A 19,752-nucleotide genomic window follows, 5' to 3' on the forward strand; every position below is an offset into this window, starting at 1 on the left:
AACCCCCCAAGATAATATCAGAGAGCCACCGTGCACCAACGCCGGTGCGAAAAACAGAGAGGGGAAATCTTTTGATGAGCACTCTGCCACCCAATAGCAACGCAAACGCAGGCCAGGAGAACACCGTTGTAACCAAAACCGCAACCAGATACCGCCTCCCATGGCGTTACACATTAATCTGCTAAGGAGAAGAGAGAACAATGCTTAGATCAACCATCAAACGATGAGTCAGAACCAATGCGGGTATCATATCGGGATATGAAATGCACCACACAATGCAGCTAATCCTCGTCGTACTCTTCTCTATCCTTGTTGCCTTTCCCACCTGGTCCATCCTTGCGGATAGGGATCTTGATCCCTTGAGTGGCAAAACACTTGCTCAAGTGCGTGCTCTCAACCACACCAGGGAACTTCTTCGCCGAGTACACCGTAAAGACCTCCGAGAAGCAGGCCGCGAGGACTGGAGCTTTGCCCGTGTTGATCATGCTGGATTGGATTCCGGAGGAGTTGGAGGTTGGGGTATCAGGGTTTGACGTGGCACCGACGTTGACGAATGAGAAGCGGAGGCTGCGGGGAGGTTAGTCTCCTTTACCAAAGAAGAACAAGAAGAACATACCGGAAGTGACCTTCCGTCCGAACCGAAAGATCCTGCAGGACAAACCAGATTCCGATCCGGTCATCGGGGTCCGTCAACCTGAAAGCGGAAGCCGCGAGGCTACCGATCAGGTTTCGGGTATACATGCCACTGGGTTGTGTCTGGCTGATTGGTAGCCGCTGGATTCCCGGGTCATTAGGGGTGAAAGGACGACCACTGTAGAAAGTCAGCGCAGACCTAATAACTCTGGAGCGGGTGGGAGACACGTACTCGTATTGCGTTGGCCCGCCTTGGCTTTGGGCATGGATTCCAGCTCCGTAGTAAACTGGGACGGCCGGACCTCCAGCCTGATAACCATTTGGAGCATAGCCTCCGTTCGTGGGTGGTGCATAGCCCTGGTGGTACTGTCCATCCCCGTAGGACGGCTGCCCTTGTGGCTGTGCGTATGCGGTGACTTGTGGCGGGCCCGGGTATGGGTTGTAGGCCGACCCTGGGTATGAGGGACCTTGGTTGGCACCAGGCTCGAATTTAAATTGAGGATTCGAAGGTTCACGTCGGATGGCGTTGAGAGTACTCGTGTAGGCCGCAGCACCTTGGGAGACTTCTGAGAAGGAGGCCGGAATTGTGGAGGAGATGGATGGGGATGTTGCAGAATGTCGGACGAGGTTCACCTCTCGGTTTCCATCCTGCGACCACAGGTCCACATTGAGGACGAACATCCCGTGTTCGATTTCGCTAGAAAGATATTAGATGGTGGATTCTTCTGGAGAGATAAATGAGACCCACTTGCAATCAACCTCCTTTCCCGAAGCGACGTCCGTGATGATGAGACGGACACACGGCGGGGGAGTAATAGGGCGGCGATCCTACGCAGCATTAGTAAATGTTGGCCCAGGCAAGTGACTGCGCAGTTCAGTTCCCCGCGTCAGATAGGCATGGGTAATCCTGGGAAGGGAGGCATCAGACGTACCTTATCACCAAAGCCACACATGCGAGCCCGTCGCGGTTGCTGCACGACACAGAGCCTGACGGAAGATGTTAGCCAGGGCAATGCGCCGGCGGAGGGAGAGACAAGACTCACTCATATTTCCTCCCATTCTCAATGCAGGAGCGCGGCAGCGGATCGGAAACGGCCGGCGGGACTCCTGGAGTCAGGGGCGCCAGCGGAGCCAGCGCATCCGCCGGCTGCATCTGGTCGGGGATGGGAGCCCTCGAGCTCGGCGGAGGGGCATATGCGTCGCCGTAGAAGGGCGGGAGGGGCATGGAGTGAGGATGCGGCGGAGCGCCGGGCGGGACGGGTCGGTAGATGGCATCGTTGGGATGGGGGAGAGTTGTGCGATAGGGATCGTGGGGCGAGGAGGAGACCTGGGGGTGGGCGGTATTCATCTTGAGAGTGTCGAGGGGGAGGATGTGGAGTGGTGAGGGTCGCGGTTCAGCGGTTGGTGAGGCGGAAGAAGAGGCGGAGCTGGAGGGCGAGTTGGCTCTGGAGCTTCAGCTTCAAGCTCAATTGAGCTTGAGCCTTAAGCTGGAGCGCTGGGACGCGGTGGGCGTGGTGGACGCTCGATCTCTGGGCACAGCAGGGCTGAGAAGAGAGGAGAATTCAATGGCCTCGACAGGATATCGGGATCTGCGATGGCTGGACGGAAGCTGGACGTCTTGGGAGCGGGGCGGGGAGGAGAGGAGAGGTGAGGCGAGGAGAGGCCAGGCGATGGGAAGTGATTTGTACTGGGACCGATAGAAGAGAGATGTTCGGCGGGGTGGTGGATGATACGACGACAAGACGGAGTGGCACGTTGGAAGTTGGAAGTTGGAAGTTGGAAGTTGGAAGATGGATGCGGTGCGAGGGGGGAGGGGAGAGGAGAGGCGAGAGAGACGAGAGAGACGAGAGAGAGAAGGTTGAGTGATGAGTGGTCCGAGGGGGGAAGGGGGGAGACGAGACGCTAGGCCGGATGTGGCTAGGTCTTCCCACCCAGACCCTCGTCACCGGGGCTGGTCTCTGCCTGGCTGCCTGAGGAGTGGGGGGACGGCGGGAAGCAGACAGCGGACAGCGCACAGCGGACAAGAGGAAAACAGCCAGCGGCAAGCGGAGGGCGGAGAGGGAGGAGCGGAAGGCGGAAGGCAGAAAGAAGGACGGGCTGAGGCTATCTTACCTTACTTCATACCTTCCAGAGAACACACTCTCTCAAAGGCCGGCAGCGCAGAGACCGGAGCGTTCGCCGTCCAACGTTCCAGCGGTGTGTCCCACGGGCCTTGGGGCGCACCCGACAGCCAGGGCCGCCCCCGATTGGCTGGAAGCTGTTAGGGCCCGGCATGACGATCTCCCGTGCTGTTATCCTCGGTCGGGACTTGTACCTGCTGTTGTATGTGAAGGAATAATGATACTAATAAGAATAATCATGAGAGAAGATAAGATAGATCAGGTTTGATTCATAGGATAAAATGAGATAAAATCAAATCAGATAGAATTAGATAAAACACAATCGAATCCCGGGATCAAAAACGGAAGAGAAACAAGAGACACAACCCTCCCGGTCCCTGTCGGCCGGACCGCGTTACACACACGCCATGTCCCGGCCCAAGGGTCAGTCCCGTGTCCCGCGCAGCAGGTGTCGGCCAAGGGATCATCTGTCTGCACATCCCTTACCCATCCATCCACAGCTGCATCCCGTGCAACCAACCCTCTGGATGCATTGCATTATATACCATCTGATTATACATTGGTTCTCATGATTATCCGTATTTATCCATCTAATCTCATCCCCCTCCCTGCCTATATAAAATATAAAAACCCCTATTATGACCCTTCGCCACACCATCACGGATGCATCTAAGCGCCCTGCTAGGTTGAAGTGCCGAACTGACTCGGATGTACCAGGTATGTCATGTCACACAGCTGTATCCATGTGTCGGATAGAAACAAAAGTACCAAAAGTGCCAAAAATCATGAAATAAAATAAAATGAAATAAAACCATCAAACAAGAACCAAACAAGAAATCAGATAGCGACACAGTATTCCACAGAGGCACGATAAGGTAAGAGATCGGGACATGGGCACATACAGGGGGAAAACACAGCGAGGCAATATTAAGCGATCGCTTATCAAGTCCAGAAATCAAGAAGAACTCCCCCCCTTTTTATCGCTGAGTGCTGATCCTCGAGGGTCTAGGTATCTATACACGATACACTCCTACCGTCGTGTAAGGTAAGGTACGACAGCCCATGCAATAATGCGCCTTATTATTAGAGCATCCCTACTTTAGTCTGAATCCTTATCGTCACCCCGCGGCCCCTAATTAGTGACAGTAGGTAAGGTAAGGTAAGGTAGGGGAGGGGACTTGGGTACAAACGGTCCTGCAGGTAATAGATCCATGTCCTAAAGTGATATCTGACGTCTAGGTAACTTCTCTGCTCCTCAGTCATATATAGGTACACGGATACTCGTGCGAGGAAAGGCTACCACGAGGAGGGTGCATACCTACCTACCTTGAAGACGCAAAGACGCACAATAGGGGTTATGCATAGGTAAGATATATACTGATTGTGCAGTACAGCAGATGGATAGAACTCTCTATCAACCTAGGGTCGATATCGCGTCATCTCACCTTTTAACCTTACTCCGTTTGACCACAGCGTCGGCTCTCCAACAGCACACCATGCTTTGCATTCATTCGCATCTTGGACCAGTACGGCGACGGCTCTCCAAGACATACCTTACATTGCAAAGACATACATACATACTATCATTAGGGGTCGCTCAGAGTCATGTCCGAGCTTCGTTCTTCCTGTCTATGTATGCATGCATGTCTCTCACGAGGAAGTCTCCATGCGATACAGCGCCATGCATGAGCAGCAAGCAGCCGGCTATACTGAACCGCTGTTCTTTTCTTTTGTATTTGTAACGAGCATCGCAATCTAGAGAGTTCAAAGCAAAGTGTGTGAGGGGAAACCAAAGTAAAGAGTCAGCACAGCACCACCCGAAATCAACGCCGGATATCTTCCCATTCCCTCCCTAACTCCAGACCCATCTGGCGCCCAAAATCCCAAATCGAAAAGCCCATCCATCCACGAAAACGAAACCAGATCCGCAAACAAAAACCTCATCTCACTTCCTTCCAACAACCCCGCTCAACCACTCCTTTCCCCGATCCGCCAACCCCATCTCCCTCCCCTTCCCACCGCCACTTAAGCCCTCCTCCTCATCCTCAACCGCGCTCTCATCGACCCCCGCGCCGCTCTTCTCCAGACGAAACACGTTCGCGGCGCCCCCGCGCCCAACGTGCGCCGAGCCAGAGCTCTCGCGCCGCGGATGCGCCACGATATCCTGCGCGCGCCGCGTCGCCTCCGGGTCCGAGTTCTTGGCCATGTTCCCGCTGCCGCCGCGGCCCGTGGTGAAGATGTCGGTTTTCAGCGTGGGCGTCGTGAGCGACGCGGGGTCGAGATCGGGCGTGTTGCTGGAGATGTTGCCTGTGAGGAGGAAAGGGAGGGTTAGCTTGCTGCTGTTTGTTTGGGTGCTTGGTTGTATGAGGGGGGCTTACCAGCGCCGCCACGGCCAACTGATGTGTTGACTCGTCTTGAAGAGGAGGAACTGCGACGACCGCGCTCCGTCATCTCGCGGGGAATAGCAGCCATTGTGTATCTGCTGATGTATCTTTCTTTCTCTCGCAACTCCTCACTTTTCAAGATGCAATTGAAATTGAATCCGAATCCGCAGTCTTTTTGTAGATAGATGGATGGATATGTAGTGTTCGAAATGCTCGAAAGCCGTCTGTAGGTAATAAATAAAAGAGCGGGAGATTCGATATTTGGTGAGGGGTAGAGGAAGAAGAGGGGGCGATGGGTTTATATTAGGTAAAAGGGCGTCTTCTCGCAGCGCAGACGTGACACGACGGGCGGATGTTGCAATTTGCAAGAATTGAATTGAATTTGCGGTGACGAAGAGAATCAATCAATCCAGCAGTCCGAGTCTGATTTATATATCAAAGAACAAGACTCGAATCGAAAATAAAATGAAAAAAATAAAAAAGAAGAAAAAAATAAAAACAAAAATAGAAAAAATGAGAAAGCAATTCCGCAATCCAGACCCAAACCGCAAAGAGATGGAAACCAAGAAAACTAAGATGGAAAACACTGTAAAAAGCTTTCTCCCGCGTGGCCCCCTCTCCGCCTCACTCACTAACCCACCAACTAACGAACTTCTCCCGACACGTGGTGACGGCAGCCTCTGGCAGAATGGCACTATCGATGATGGCGCTCCCCCCATCATTGAATGATTCATTCACACTGCTGAGAACCTCGGGTTTGAGGGAAGAACTCTCTCTCTCCCATCTGTCCCTCCTCTCTTCCTCTCTTTCCTCTTCCAATCCACCGCAGACGAACCAATCCTACCTATACGTAACAGAAACATCCCTCCTCCCCTCTCTCGAACCCCGCCCTTCCCAATTCCCGCCAGGATCACCGCCGCCCTCCGCCTCTCCCTCCCCGAATCCGAGATCCACAGAGCCTCAGCGCACCCCGCGTCACGATCTTGCTTAGGGCTTCCCCCCAAGTTTTTTTTTCATGTCAGCCGCCCACACAGTCATCTCTTACGAACTGCCTTTTTTCCGGAAATGCGGGGACTGGACTGGGGCGGAAGCGAGGCTCCTTGCTCTTTGCCGGGGGAACCATCGGCTGGGACAAGAATAGCTTTTTCCCTTGTTCTTTTCTTTTCTCTTTCGATAGTCTCACGTTAGGGGGCCGAGGAACGATGACTCCGTATACAATAATGATTCATTTCTATTCTGAGTTGATCACCTAGGTGTGTCGCTCTGCGCCAGTCTCAACGGCCCTCTCAGTCAGGCGGCTGTAATCAATCTTCCTCCAGTAATAACAACACCACGCTCAGTAATCTGCTTTATAGAGTCGTAAAGGCATCAACCCTGACCCCGCTCTGCCACCAGTGCTTCCCCTGATACCACAACGGAATCTCCCCCCGGCTCAGGTACGAGTCCAGGTACCACCACCCCTCGTCCGGGAGCCCGAAGCCCAGGCCTTTGGTGGGGCTCAGCGGGAGCGGCTCAAAGAGGAACATGCCTCCGCGCGCACTGTCATTCTGGAGCATCGGCGCCGTGCACAGGAACCATATCGTCGTGTATGCCGCATTCCCTACCCGCCGGACGAACCGCGGGAGTCGCGCGATGCCCGATCGGAAGCGGGAGCAGAAAGCCTGCTCAAGCAGAATGCCGAGCGGCTGCACCAGGAAGAAGAGCGCTGAGTGCCAGGGATATGTGTGCGACTGCTGGGTCAGCGATCCCCCTGCGTGCACGAAGCCCGAGAGCCCAAACCCCACGAAGAGGGCCAGCACCCGAGTCGTAGTTGACCGTGGATCCAAGTACCCTTTACGGGCCAGAAAATTGGTCGGCGCGGAGAAGGCAAAGCGGAAGGATTGGTGCCACCAGCTGCCCCAGAACCCGGCCAGGCCTCCGTCGTATATGTCGGCGAGTGAACCCCACGCTTCAGGGAAACACCAGGGTTCGAATGTCGGGCCTAGGACTCGCGGTCCGAGGAGAACGACCGCGACCAGCGCCCCCAGGCTGAAGAGCAAGTTCAGCGAGACAACAGTAGCGAAGGAACTCAGGGCCCACCGGTAGGCGTAGAGCGTCAGAGGAGAGAGATTTTGAAGATACGGAGGGAGAGCGTAGGTGTTTGGTCCGAAGGCGTAGTAGGGGTCTTTGGCCCCAATCGTCTTGCTGGCATCGAGAAGGAGGTAGAGAACTATGAAGCGCGGGAAATGATGCTTGAAGTGAGCGCGCCGGGTGGTAAAGTAGCGGTGGGAGCCTCCCTTTGGTCGATTGTGATCAATGGGATCTCCGAGCTGCTGTTTGATAGGGAGTGGGATATCGGGCACCTTGGTAATGGCCCAGTTCCAACCAACGCCGCGGTAGTTCGACAGCAGGTCGAAGACCCAGGGGATTCGTTCGCGGAGGTTATCTGGGTATGGCTGCCAGTAGTACTCGTAGTCCCCGAACTTATCCTGCTGCCGCTTCAAGTCTCTCGAGTCGTTTGCCTCCGCGGGCTTCTTCATGTTCGATACTGGCTTGTCCACCACCAGCCACTCCCCAGTTACCCCGCGCCGCTGCTTCAGACCTTTGTCTCCCGCCACAGCATTCCCACTCGCTTTGCCCTCCGCTGCTCCTTTCTCCGCCCCGCCCACCACTACCACCGCCGTCCTTCTCCGCCTGTTCAACCTCCGCGCCTCAAACTGCGGTCTACACCACACCAACCACGTCGCACTCAGCACCATCAGCCACGCCGACGCAACACCGGCATAGTACGCGATATCCGTGCTCCCACTACTCGTCTCGCATAGCTCCTTCCACTGGAAATGCACGATGGCAGCCAGCACCGGCCAGCGAGCCGCGTACACCAACGGCGACTTCGTGTGTGGAATGCATAGGTAGACAAAGAGGAGGACAATGCCGTAATAATGGTATGGAGCCACGACAGGCCGTACCGTCCCGGCCGCGAGGCGGGACTTGAAGATGTGTTGGTAGACGCGGCGGACGTCCCGCTGGAGGGGGGCTGCAGAGGTACAGGTTAGGTGTGGGAAGGGGGTTTCGATGGACATGGTGGCGAGCGTTATAATGATATAAACGTATAAGGATAGGATGAACGAGAGGGTAAGTTGTGTAGAAGGTGAGAAAGCAATGAGGTGTTGTTTGTGTTGTCTGTTTGTTGGGATATGCCCAGTGGCACGGCAAGATATACTTGATGCTTCATCCTTCCTTCCTTACTTCTTTCCCTCTGAACAGCCAGCTCCTCTTGCCTGATGTCTCTTGTTGTGCATCAGACCCTGACCTTCGTCAAAACCCAATGTACGTGGAAGTCAAAGACGACGTCCCGTCTTGAAAGTCATACATATAATATAGTCTAGGACGCCATTCTTCTGCGAGCAGCTCATATAGCACTGTCGAATGTCTTCCCCTTCCTCTATATCGCCCCAATATTCCAATTAATCAGAAGAAGTCTTCTCCTGCTTCCTTCTCTGCGACGATAAAGAACAGCTTTACTGTGCTCTTGCCTGCCAAGGGGTCCCGCGATCATGGAAGCCATTTCGAGCATAGCATTAAAGGGGATTGTGGGATCAGAAGTAGCGACTAAGTATGTACCTAGTTTCTGTGTGCATACCCAATCTTTCATTATGTGTTTTGTAATCAGCAATTTGTTTGGTGTTTTATCCGGACACCGTGCCATGTCAAAAGAAATGCGCCTTTCAAATCGTATATCCAAACCAGTCTCGCCGTCCAGCCAAACCAAACGGTCCAAACCTCAAGCTCAAACAAAACTCCCTTCCTCTCCAGCCATGGAACTCGCGGCCGACTCCAGGGTCTCCACCCCCTGCTCCGCATTGTCCTGCTGCTCAGCCCTCTCGATATCAAGACTCGCAACGGGCATTTTGACCGCCAAGACTGCCTCGATATCGCGTTGAAGGTCCACGGTCCGCACGAGTAAGCCGCGTATACTTTGGTGCATCTTCTGGTTGATTTCCACTCATGGCGTTAATTCCTGGCGTAGTACTTCTAGCTGCAAGCTTTAGAGCTCTTCACATCCGGCAAAGAAGAGGTGGCTTAGTCACCGAAACGCTAAGCCGAAATGAAGAACTCAACGCCCGTGCCTGGTAAGGTAGGTAATATTCCAATGCGTCCAATTCTACCTAGCCTCATCATCTTAATCTTCGCGACTCAGCCCCATTCAGCCTCACCTTCTCACAAATGTTTCATTCCTTTCTTTTGCATTCTCATCTATGACTCTTAAGTAACATATGATCATTCTCTTATAGCAATATTTCGTACGTCCTAGTACCTTGCTTTTCCATGTTATGACCTTTGCAGTAACGAACCCCTACCTACCTCGCTTATGGACAACCCGCCGATATCAGTTTTGGGCTACATTTATCTGGGGTGCATTTCCGTGGTGGTCCTATTATTCTCCCAATACACTTGGTTTTTCGACGTGGAGCCAGTCGAGACAAGATTATTGCCTAGCATAGAAGAAACCTGGAACAAGATACGACAGGGCTTCACGAGTGTTTTCCGACGAACCTCCCGTGACTTCTACCAACCATTGAATTCTGAGAATCGCGAAATTCGTCTCCTACGTATTCTTCCAGGGCAGTCAGGGGAAATTGAATGCGAATTAATACATGCCTTGCCAGATTAGAAAGTCGACTTATTGCGTTTAACTGTCGGGCTTCCAACAACCACAAATGTCGTCCCCATCCTCACAAGCTTTCCAACTCTCTCGAATCCACCACTTAAGCCTCTCTTTAGGGTCTACGCTTATCCCAGATTTCTCAACGTCCTCTTCTGACCCCTTAACGCTGCCATTCTTTATACATTCTCTCCGAATCTGTCTGGCAATACCACCCATCTTCAGCACCCATCCAATTTTCCACATGGGTTCCCAAAACGTGTGACACCAAACGACTACAAGAAAGCAGCCAAATCCTTGCACAAAAGCCTCCTCGCGTCCTTCAAACGGGATGCCGCTGTGCTTAGACCAGTCTTTGAACGGTATGGTTGCAAAACATAGCGCAAGCAGTGGACTCGACATCATCGTAAAAATGTATCTTCTCCTTGAAAACAACGACAGACAAAAAGGGTCTGGGTGATATGGATTTGCGAGATATTGAGCAAAATCCATCTTGACATATCTTGCGAGCTCTTCGGCATGCACAGGATTAGGATGTTTCATGTCGAAAGGGAATCTTGCTGTCTGCGCCAAAGTCTTGAATGCTGATTCTAGACCAACAGCCCATTCTTCTTTTTCTTGCCTGTTGGAAACTTGAATACTGTTGGACCTATAGCCGCATACAATCGAAGTGAGGAAAGGTACCATCATAGATATGAATAGGATTATCGACTGAAAAGAGATCCCAATCTCTATTGGTCGTGCGAAGACGCCGGGCCCCAAAAAGAAGTACAGAAGACCGATGCATACGGGGATGTATACTAGCGCCATGAGTATGTAAATGGTAATGAAGATAGGGTGGGGCCATTGACGAAGATTTGGGTATGGCAGAGAAGATTTAGACATGGTAGTGCCTGAAGATTGCGCGAAGTAATGTTGTCTGAATATAAGATTAAACGGGGGCACAGACCAGATTAAATACAAGAGGGAAGAAAGAAGTCCAAGCTAACGTCGGAGACAGATTTACAGACATGACGTGGATATCCTACTAAAAGCCACACATTCTGGATCACTAAAAGTTCCGCCAATAGACTAGACCTACATAGTATGCCACAATTTAAATTAATAACTAAACGTTTTATGGAGTTATATATATCAAATATATAGCTACATGCTAACCAAGCTCCTGCAAAGATCAAAGTATTACAAACGAGATGAAGTGTAGTCCCTCGCAGTAAGAGCGAAATACAATTGCCTATGCAAATTCTGTACGTACACGTTCTTTGGTACAACAAGTATTTTGCTCCTATGTTTGTCATTAAATCACTATATAAACATCCGACTTAGATCTACACTTTTGGCCGAGGTAACAAGACGAGGTGGTGGTCGCAACGTAAGCGAGCTTGTATAAGGGGGAAAGGGGGAAGATGAAAATGTAAAGGTACACCGTCATTGTAGTTGTGAAGTTGCTTCATACTTAGGAGGAAAGAACAATACAATGGACATTGGGAATCCTTACATCGTTCCAAGTCGACTCAACTTGTCACTCCCAACAGTAGCAAGCTGTCATATAACAATCAGGTCACATGATACCCTCGCTTAAGGGGTCCCCTATAGCTACCTACCTTCTATATAAGGTAGTTTTTCTAGACACTTACCTTCTTCACTCTTCAATCGAGTCCTTTCCTCCCATTTGACACAAGCCCAATGACAACAAAAAACAATAACAACAACACTGCCCTCAAAATTTCTCACGATGGCCGACATATACATGACCCCTGCCGTTTCGTTGTCGATGGTCCTTGACTTTCTAGCGTTGTTGGTTCTTTGTGGCAGCTACTAGGAGGTTCAAATTGCTAATCGTGGTAGTGACCTCGTTGACCATTTGGAATCCTACTGCGGCAATTCGGTTTGGCCGACCCTTCGGTCAGGGCCACACAGTTGACGGGCTTGTTTGCTTGTGCAGCGGGACTGTCCTCAACATAACGACCTTTGCCTACCAAGCGTGCTATCGCAGGGAAGCTGACCGAAAGGAGCATGGCTCACAGACAACCTTGGGCCAAAACTGCTGATCGGTAACGACTTTCTGCAACCCCATCAGGCAATCTTAGACCTCGGCGCTGGAAAAAGGCACAATATACCTGGAAAGTTGGAGTTTGGTTGGAACTGTTGTGGATGTTGTTGCTCTCGGTCTCAACGAGGGCAACAGATGGTGCCTTGCTGTGGGGATAATATCGTTGATATACTCCCTTGTTATGCTCCTAAGTGAGTGGGCTCCTTGGAAGAGGTGGGCTTGCTGGAGGAGTTTGAGGAGAAGATTGAGAATGGCTGTAGCGGGAGAGGAGGAGGGTGCCTTGTGGAAACTGGTGTGATGGTGTATTTCGCTCTTCGCCCAGGCGATTTCTACGCGTCCTCTGAGTTTGGCAGGGCTTCTTCTGAACGATTAAAAGTCTCGGGGTTGGACTGACCTGTTTGCGTGGCCTTGGGCGTCAGTATTCGTGTATGACAGTATGGGAATGGGCTCCTTAGAAGAGGCGGGCTTCGTGGAGCAGAAGAGTAGGAATAGCTATAGCGGCAGAGGAGGAGGGTGCCTTGGGGGAACTGATGCGATGATGTATTTCGCTCTTCGCCCAGGCGGTTTCTAACCGTCCTCTGAGCTTAGTACGAATGAGAGGAATTAGAGCTACGATAAGAGTAAGGGACATGTATAATTCAAAACTCTGTATAAGGTGTGTCAAGGCGGTATCTCTTGCAGCGTTTAATAAGTCCGACTCAACAAGCTAGTTGTATCAGTCCGGACTGGCAATTCTAATTACCAGTTGCCATGTAGTTATTATCCTTTCATTGGTTATCACGCCTCAATCATATCATAAATAAATTCCCCGCTTTCCTCACTACCAACAGAGCTCCATAATCCATTCACACCCCAAACGGAGTATACCTCCACAGCTTCCTCTCCACCTCGAGCTCCGGTTCATAATAATTTCCCAATGCACGACGATACAAGCCTCCCATTTCCGCACTACCTAGCGTAGTCCAAATCGCCTTCGTGAATTCCCAGTACTCCGGCAGATACCCCGCGCATTCCCAATCAACGATGCCACTCAGCCGACCATTCTCCACCAGCAGATTAGTCCAGTGAAAATCAGAGTGCGTGAAGTATGAGCGGTGATCCAGGCGCAGAGCCTGGTCGGGGAAGAATTCGGCTGAGGTGCATTTTAGATGGCTCGTTAGATGGTTGTTGAAATCTGATTCGTTGTTGAAGGGCCCCCCGCCTCCGTCTGGCATTCGATGGTCAATAATGGGACCCCCCAGCGTGTCGCAAAAGAGATATGGGGTGGTGTTGGGTATCCTTCGGAGCTGTGCGGCGTACGCTCCTAGGTCATCGGCAAAGCGATCACGCTCGGCGTATGTCATTAGATGGAAGACATCCTCCAGTGTCTGCCCGGGGAGGCGCGTCATAACGAGATACTTGGCATCTTTGTACTCTCCGACATCAATCACGCGCGGCGCGGGAATAGATGTATACTTTTCAACCAGTCTGAGAGCATTTGGCTCATTCTTATATCCGCGGACGCAGTCCTTGACGACCAGTCCAAACGGGACCCGTTGAACCCATGACGCTGTAGAAGGGCCGTAAAGCCACCTTCCAATTCGTACGAGTAGGCTATAGCACCGCATACGTGCCCAAATAGGTACGTAAAGCCACATGCGATAGAAAACCTGTCGGGCACGTGGGCCGAGAAAATCTAAGCAGGTATCGAAACGTTAGACTGCAAGTTAATTAAAAGGTTCTTTTTGCCCGCACCTTTCTGTGGCCGTGGCCAGCCCCGGGCAATTTTATCCTCGATTGAAAAGAGATGTAAAGCAGTAGCGAATCGATGATGGACCCTGAAAAGAAAGGGGCTTGGAAGACTTAAGGCCTTGGCGTCGGATGTGGAAATGTTAAAGAACCATAGCGAGCCCTCAAATTTGGTCCTGTTTCCAAAATCAAGGCCCGAAGCTTCTTCGGGATACAACCTGCGCAGCACATACTATGGGTGAAACTTCTTAGTAACGCTTTTAGCCTTCCTATCTACTACAAGTATACTACTCACCTCGAATGTCTCCGTCGTTTCGTCTACCTCGGATTCAGGAATTTTGCGGTGGAGTAGTTCGGACTTCAGTTCAGATTTTAGCCTCACCTCCACATGTCCCGCGCGAAAAGCCTTGTGGATACTTGGCGAGAGGAGCCAGAGATTCTGAAGAGAAGCTTGATCATCATCTGTCTGGTTCAAAAGTAGAGCCCACAGTCGACTGATGTGAAAGGGAGACAGAAAGGCCTCTAGTACAGAAAACAAGCGACCCTAACTTAATTAGTGAGAAATCAGTCACCTGAGGCTGTTGGACGGCGTAGCTCACCTCTCTGACAGATTCGAGATTACGAAACATAGAGGGAGGAAGTATATACGCAGATTCAGAAGCCACAACAGAATCACCCTGTTGACCCTTGGTCATGAAGCAGTTGGGGCCATCTCTCAGGCGGACCAAACTGTCAAGGCGCTTAGGGATTGGGTCAAAGGTCGTCGCTTTGTGGCATCAGTCGGGAAAGCAGGTGGGTCCGCCAATGCTTTGGCTACTCACCTCTCGTCACCAGATCTCTCCAGTCCTGCTTGAAATTACGCAGACATGTCTCTATGTCATGTTGGGCGCTCTGGTTGATTCTCGAAAGTAAGTACTGTGCAGCGAGGTCCGAGTCGACGGCACCCTCGATGAAATGCTTCAGAAGTTGGTGTTCAGTTGGCCGCAGGTTTGCCGAGGAGATGAGTTCCAACGCGGCCGTGGCGGTAGCCATATGCTAATGTTAGAGCGCTGTGGGGAAGAGAGGGGAGATGGTGAGAGATGGACAAGGAGAGGTTGGGTTGGATGGTGATAATGAGCTCGATCATATCAGCCGAGATCTAAACTATTAGCGCCCAGATAGCCGAGCGCTAGGTAAGCGAGCCGGCCCCTCTTTGAATTAAGGTATGGCGAATGAAATCGTTTCCCCAGCCGTCTAATTCTAGGCGGTTATTTTGGCTGCCAGGGACCAGATCCCAGGTGTACTCTGTGAAGGAGTCCGACCTACTGAAACATGCCATTCCAACACGACTTCCAAATTATATTGCAATGGGGTTGTTGAGCGCTTATCATATCTACCTGCTTGTCATCTTCCCAGCTCAGGGCAATATAGATAGGTAAGTAACGTACCTCATAGCTCCTAAGAGACCTCGAAGCAAGATACTATCAGTTGGACACACAATCTTCACCGCTGTACTCATATTTTCTCCGAGCCACACTTTATCGAACCTTCGTTGCTACAACGCTGCAGCCTACAAGCATATATATGTATCCCTGCTCAACGCTGCCACCTTTTTCTTCCCCGAATCTCCGTTTCATTGTTGGATCCTACTCCTCTTGCACCCGCTAGCACGAGAAAACCATGCCTTCCAACCTAATCTCTTTTGATGTCAACGGCCTTTACATCCTCCTCTCAGACATTGGGGCTGAATCACAGTTCCACTGGGGCCTCTATCTCGCAACGGCTTCGAAAGAGGGCATTATATTTCATGTGGTTAACGGCCCCCAAACGGGCTATAACTGGGAGTATCAACGCAAGAAAAGCTACAACGTCCCCAGCTCACTCACCCTACTGGTTGGGATGAAAATAGCTGTGATGGAGCCTCTGCTGCATGAAGCGCTGGCAGAACGGTTAGATGCAGTTCCTGTTGCACCGTCGAGTCGGTACGGTGCCATTACCTGTCGGGTGTGGGTCAAAGAAGCTTTGCACGCCCTCGATGACGAGGGATATATAAAGCTCACGACAACCGTTGATATGATCGAAGATGAAGTCACTTTTGCTGCCACAGAGAATAAGTCGCACATGCGGAGAACCACTGCTAGGAGCAGGGGAAGCATCGCTTAGATAATTGTGTGATGCAAGCCACAGATCGATGGTAATGGTACTGATGGGCTTCCACCACACCAATAACGGACTTGATTCCTTTTCTATTGTTTTGCTTCATGTCCACTATAGTCACTCATTTTCAGAGGCAGTACTTGAATATTCCAGATGAATCCGTTGTCTTGCCTGTTCTAAGCTTCATATAATCCGTTGTTCTGACTAAGGTAGTGTACCAACGCCGAACTGACGCCGTATCAAGTGAATACCTATCCGAGGTAATACAGGGGAAACCACGGCACGGTGTTCCTATACGGGCCAGGTACATCAAGCAAGGAAAACACTCGAGAGTCGAAACTTGCTATCACCCCATGTACAAAAGCCAAGGCCTTTTGCCGCGCCTAGAACCAGCCGGCGCGGCGCGGAGACGTGTGAGCGGGGGTCGCTCATTTGGACTTCTGGGGAGAGGCGAGGGGGAGACGTGGCGCCAATCATGGCATAGTGAAGCAGCGTCGTGAAGTATAAATATGTCCGACAGCTCAAGAGGCGCCTTTTGACAATTGAGAAGACTCAAACCTCATCACTACTATCGCAATCTCTATACACTCACTCACCTTAGCTCAAGTTTGCGACAACGAACTCACAACTCACAACTCACAATTCTACGTCTACCCAACGATGTCTGGCATCGATCCAAACGCTCGAAGGGAAGTCAACGACGCTCTCATTAGCTCCGGGGGCGCCGCCGTCGGACAGATGGTTGACACCGCCCACTCTTCTGTTGAGAAACGTCGCAGAAACAAAAAGGAGCGAGAGAAACGCGAGGCCGAAGAGAAGGCCGCTAAGGAGAAGGCAGACGCTGCTGTTCGTGCTTAACCCCTAACCCGCCAACCTTCCAAGAAGCTGAAACCCCCCGGACCTGCTATGCGCTGACGGTTATCAATGACAGAAGGGCGGCGCCTCCGCCTAGACATGGCCTACCTGCGTACAACCCTTTGAGACCGATTTGCTGGCCTCGCGTGTGGTCCGTACCTAGCTAGAAGGCCAGAAGGCTCTCTCTACCGTCGCGTCCACAACTTTCCTTCCCACCAGTCATTTCTATCTTTATTGTCTCTGATTTTCACTTTGCAGATCAGGGGAGGCCTGCTCCGCGCCCCCGGGGGGGGTGGGGAAGGGGGGGTGCTTTGGCGACCCTACGCTTCTTGGTCCCTTTGCCTCGACCGAGTTTGATCTTTGCTCGCATTTTCAGGAGGCTACTTCTATCGAGTATTTCTCTCGTAAAAGCGCCAGACATAATCACCACCTCGATTATACTATATTTATTTGCAAAGGCCTTATTTAGAAATAGGTGTATATGTAGGTGTAGGTGGGACTCGACTATTTGGTCAACTTTTTACCGAGACGCTACGAGGTTCGTAGCGAGATTCTGCTTAACCACTGCGATTCGACCCGTTGTGAGTGACCGTAGGCTTTCAAAAGTCGTGCCAAAAAGTTGACCAAATAATCGATCCCGTGTAGACACCGTGTGCCTGTAGGTAGTATTTTATGGATGCTGCGCACCAAAAAAATGGTTGCTGCGACGCCTAAGGCACCCAAAGCCCGTGCACGACTCAACCGCATCTTACCTAGAGGCCCATCTTAGCCGCGCGTCTCCCGAGTCCCGATCCGCTCACTCACTCACCAGTCGTGTTCTCCCCAGTGCTCGACCTCAACCATTGAGGCACTCTCTGACGTTATGGACACCAACGCGCTTATCGATATCGTCCACGAGGTGCAGGGCCAACTTTGGGTCGACAAGGTGAACGAGACTCACAGAACGGGCCGTCTCTGCCAGTGGGTGTCGACTTTCCATCCCGACAAGCTTCCCTGCCAACTCGACGGTACATTTCACCATGGCGCATTTAATGCCGGCATGAAGATGGTCTTTAGCGACAGCACTGCCTGGATGGTTCGTTTCCCTCGTGTAGGGATGGTCTGTGATGACTACGCCGACGAGAAGGTTTCTATGGAGGTGACCGCCCTAGGTCTCATCCACGACAGGACTACCATTCCTGTTCCAAGAGTCCACGCGTGGGGTCCCGCTACTAGCAACCTACTTGGTCTAGGTCCGTTCATCATGATGGACTTTATTGACGGTGTGAGCCTTAGCGACCTTCTCCAGGATCCTAACGCCGAGCGCTCTACTAGACTCATGAGGGAGGACATCAGCGATAGTGATATTGAAGTTATCTACAGGCAGTTGGCGAATTTTCTGCTTCAGCTCTTCAAGCTCGATTTTGACCGGATCGGCAGCCTGCCGTCGCCAAGGGCTAAAGCCCAAAGCCCTACATCGAGACGGCCGCTAACATTCAAGGCACATAGCATCCTACAAAATGGAGGAGTTGACACCTTCGGTACGGCTTGTTACTTTTTTTTAATCTTCTCTTCCCTAAAGCTCTGATCGAGTTTGTTGACTAGGAAAATGATATTTAGGTGACCGAAGCCATGGGTTTGCGACGACGACCGAGTATTTTCAATATATCGTCGGGCAAGACTGGGAGCAGCTCGTTCACCAGCCGAACTCGACTGTTGGTTTATATGATGCTAAGAACAAATATGTGGCGTTCAAGGTCCTAAAATCCCTGATAAGTGACCTGGTCAACGCGAAGTATGACCGTTGCAAGTTTAAGCTGATTTGCGACGATCTCGGCTTGGCGAATCTGATAGTCCGAGGCAGGGAAGACCTCACTGTCGTCGGAGTAGTGGACCTCGAGTGGTCTTACATCGGACCCGCCCAGTTGTTTGGCTCGGCACCGTGGTGGCTTCTCCAAGACAGACCTGTCAACAGCGCGTGGGACTGTAAGGGCGACGAGCCGCCGCCCAAGATTGCCGCCCGGTACTCCAAGTGTCTAGAGATTTTCATACGTATCCTAGAGGAGGAAGAGGCAAAAATGCCAGGGCACAAAGAGAAAGAGCTCTCTAGTCTCGTCAAGTGGTCGCAAGCCTCCGGGGCAATGTGGCTACACATGCTCCTCTCATCCGGTTTCAACGATCATCGCAGCTTCCCTTTTACGCAGCTACGCCGACATTTAGGAGCTACTGAGTGGGCGAAGCGTGAGAAGGAATTTGACAATGCAGAAGAGCTTGATGCATTTGCTGCGCGGAAGATGAGCGAGTTGGATGAATACGATAAAGCCTTAGAGAAGAGAGAAAAGGACAAAGCGCTCGTGGATAGCGGGAAGATGACAAAGGAAGAGTTCATCACTAACGCTTTGACCGAGCCCGGTTGTCCCCTCTCTTCCTCGTTGTCCTTGGTCAACGATGAGTTGAGAAACGAGGGGTTGCCCTATAAGGTGGCTGTCCGGCTCGGCTTGCGAGCCGTAGAGCCAAGACGGGCCGCAAGGATAGGATGAAAGATTGCATGATGGCCGCTAATCTAGCTGCCTTCACGAGTTGCGCGACTCGAAGCTTACGAGCTTAGAACATATCATTAGGTTCTTCTGGGCAATCTCCGCCACCCGCCGGGGTTACATGTCTCGAAACTTCGGAAGACGGGACAGGGATCATGGGGATGACACGATACCCTTCCGCGTAACCCTAACCTCGACTCACTTACAGGATGTCAGGATGGCACTCTCCGAGGGAACCGGGGTTGTGCAACAAAAACGGGCAAAGGTATTTCATTCTTACAACCAAGATCCTCTTGATCCTCTATACCAGACTTCGTTGTTGACTCTCATCAGTCTTTTAGAACCCCGCGTTGGTTAAGGTTAATTAGTCCCCCACCCTCCAGAAAGTCCCCGCCAAGAGCTAGCTATTAGCTATATACATCGCTGCCCCCCACTCGATCCATCGGCGGCTCTCTCGGTAATACTAGCTTTATTCGTAGGCGGTGAGCTCCTTTATCTGAAATATCTGACCTCGCCCTCGCTGACATCATTACGAATACAGTTAGTTTTATGAAGAAAGAAGATGCGCCTGGGGTACAATTAATAAGCCGTTTGTATACCCATGAATCGGCTTCTCGTAATCTGCACTTGATTGATGACCAAGCAGGATGCGGCGCTTTGAGGTATCTTAGCTATAGATACG

At 51.5% G+C, this 19,752-nt stretch overlaps 7 protein-coding genes across 7 annotated transcripts; 3 read left to right on the top strand and 4 right to left on the bottom strand.

Annotated features, from left to right (window-relative positions):
* Nucleotides 1-281: 281 nt before the first annotated feature.
* Nucleotides 282-1,981, bottom strand: M430DRAFT_29369 (hypothetical protein; the record flags this gene model as incomplete). Its single annotated transcript, XM_024865871.1, has 6 exons — nt 282-567; nt 617-811; nt 866-1,330; nt 1,382-1,461; nt 1,566-1,620; nt 1,677-1,981. 6 exons carry the CDS (start codon nt 1,979-1,981, stop codon nt 282-284), a joined length of 1,386 nt encoding a protein of 461 aa, XP_024718771.1.
* A 2,453-nt stretch (nt 1,982-4,434) lies between these two features.
* M430DRAFT_36049 (hypothetical protein) lies at nt 4,435-5,483 on the bottom strand. The gene is made up of 2 exons (XM_024866856.1): nt 5,132-5,483; nt 4,435-5,060 (listed from the first exon to the last, which is right to left on the bottom strand). The coding sequence occupies exons 1-2, from the start codon at nt 5,223-5,225 to the stop codon at nt 4,699-4,701; spliced, it is 456 nt and encodes a 151-aa protein (XP_024718772.1). The 5' UTR covers nt 5,226-5,483; the 3' UTR covers nt 4,435-4,698.
* Nucleotides 5,484-6,337: 854 nt separating this feature from the next.
* M430DRAFT_143105 (hypothetical protein) lies at nt 6,338-8,262 on the bottom strand. Its single transcript, XM_024862800.1, has 2 exons — nt 7,681-8,262; nt 6,338-7,584 (listed from the first exon to the last, which is right to left on the bottom strand). The coding sequence occupies exons 1-2, from the start codon at nt 8,197-8,199 to the stop codon at nt 6,487-6,489; spliced, it is 1,617 nt and encodes a 538-aa protein (XP_024718773.1). The 5' UTR covers nt 8,200-8,262; the 3' UTR covers nt 6,338-6,486.
* Nucleotides 8,263-12,680: 4,418 nt separating this feature from the next.
* Nucleotides 12,681-14,595, bottom strand: M430DRAFT_20696 (hypothetical protein; the record flags this gene model as incomplete). The annotated part of the gene is made up of 5 exons (XM_024864349.1): nt 12,681-13,510; nt 13,570-13,795; nt 13,859-14,107; nt 14,163-14,329; nt 14,385-14,595. 5 exons carry the CDS (start codon nt 14,593-14,595, stop codon nt 12,681-12,683), a joined length of 1,683 nt encoding a protein of 560 aa, XP_024718774.1.
* Nucleotides 14,596-15,222: 627 nt separating this feature from the next.
* Nucleotides 15,223-15,705, top strand: M430DRAFT_29373 (hypothetical protein; the record flags this gene model as incomplete). The annotated part of the gene is made up of 1 exon (XM_024865872.1): nt 15,223-15,705. One exon carries the CDS (start codon nt 15,223-15,225, stop codon nt 15,703-15,705), a length of 483 nt encoding a protein of 160 aa, XP_024718775.1.
* Nucleotides 15,706-16,354: 649 nt separating this feature from the next.
* On the top strand, nt 16,355-17,112 carry M430DRAFT_36053 (hypothetical protein). Its single transcript, XM_024866857.1, has 2 exons — nt 16,355-16,545; nt 16,631-17,112. Exons 1-2 carry the CDS (start codon nt 16,360-16,362, stop codon nt 16,649-16,651), a joined length of 207 nt encoding a protein of 68 aa, XP_024718776.1. The 5' UTR covers nt 16,355-16,359; the 3' UTR covers nt 16,652-17,112.
* Nucleotides 17,113-17,416: 304 nt separating this feature from the next.
* M430DRAFT_29374 (hypothetical protein) lies at nt 17,417-19,073 on the top strand (the record flags this gene model as incomplete). Its single annotated transcript, XM_024865873.1, has 2 exons — nt 17,417-18,074; nt 18,154-19,073. 2 exons carry the CDS (start codon nt 17,417-17,419, stop codon nt 19,071-19,073), a joined length of 1,578 nt encoding a protein of 525 aa, XP_024718777.1.
* Between the last annotated feature and the right edge of the window lie 679 nt (nt 19,074-19,752).

Source organism: Amorphotheca resinae, assembly GCF_003019875.1.
Source record: "Amorphotheca resinae ATCC 22711 unplaced genomic scaffold M430scaffold_9, whole genome shotgun sequence".
In the NCBI taxonomy this organism is placed as follows: domain Eukaryota; kingdom Fungi; phylum Ascomycota; class Leotiomycetes; order Helotiales; family Amorphothecaceae; genus Amorphotheca; species Amorphotheca resinae.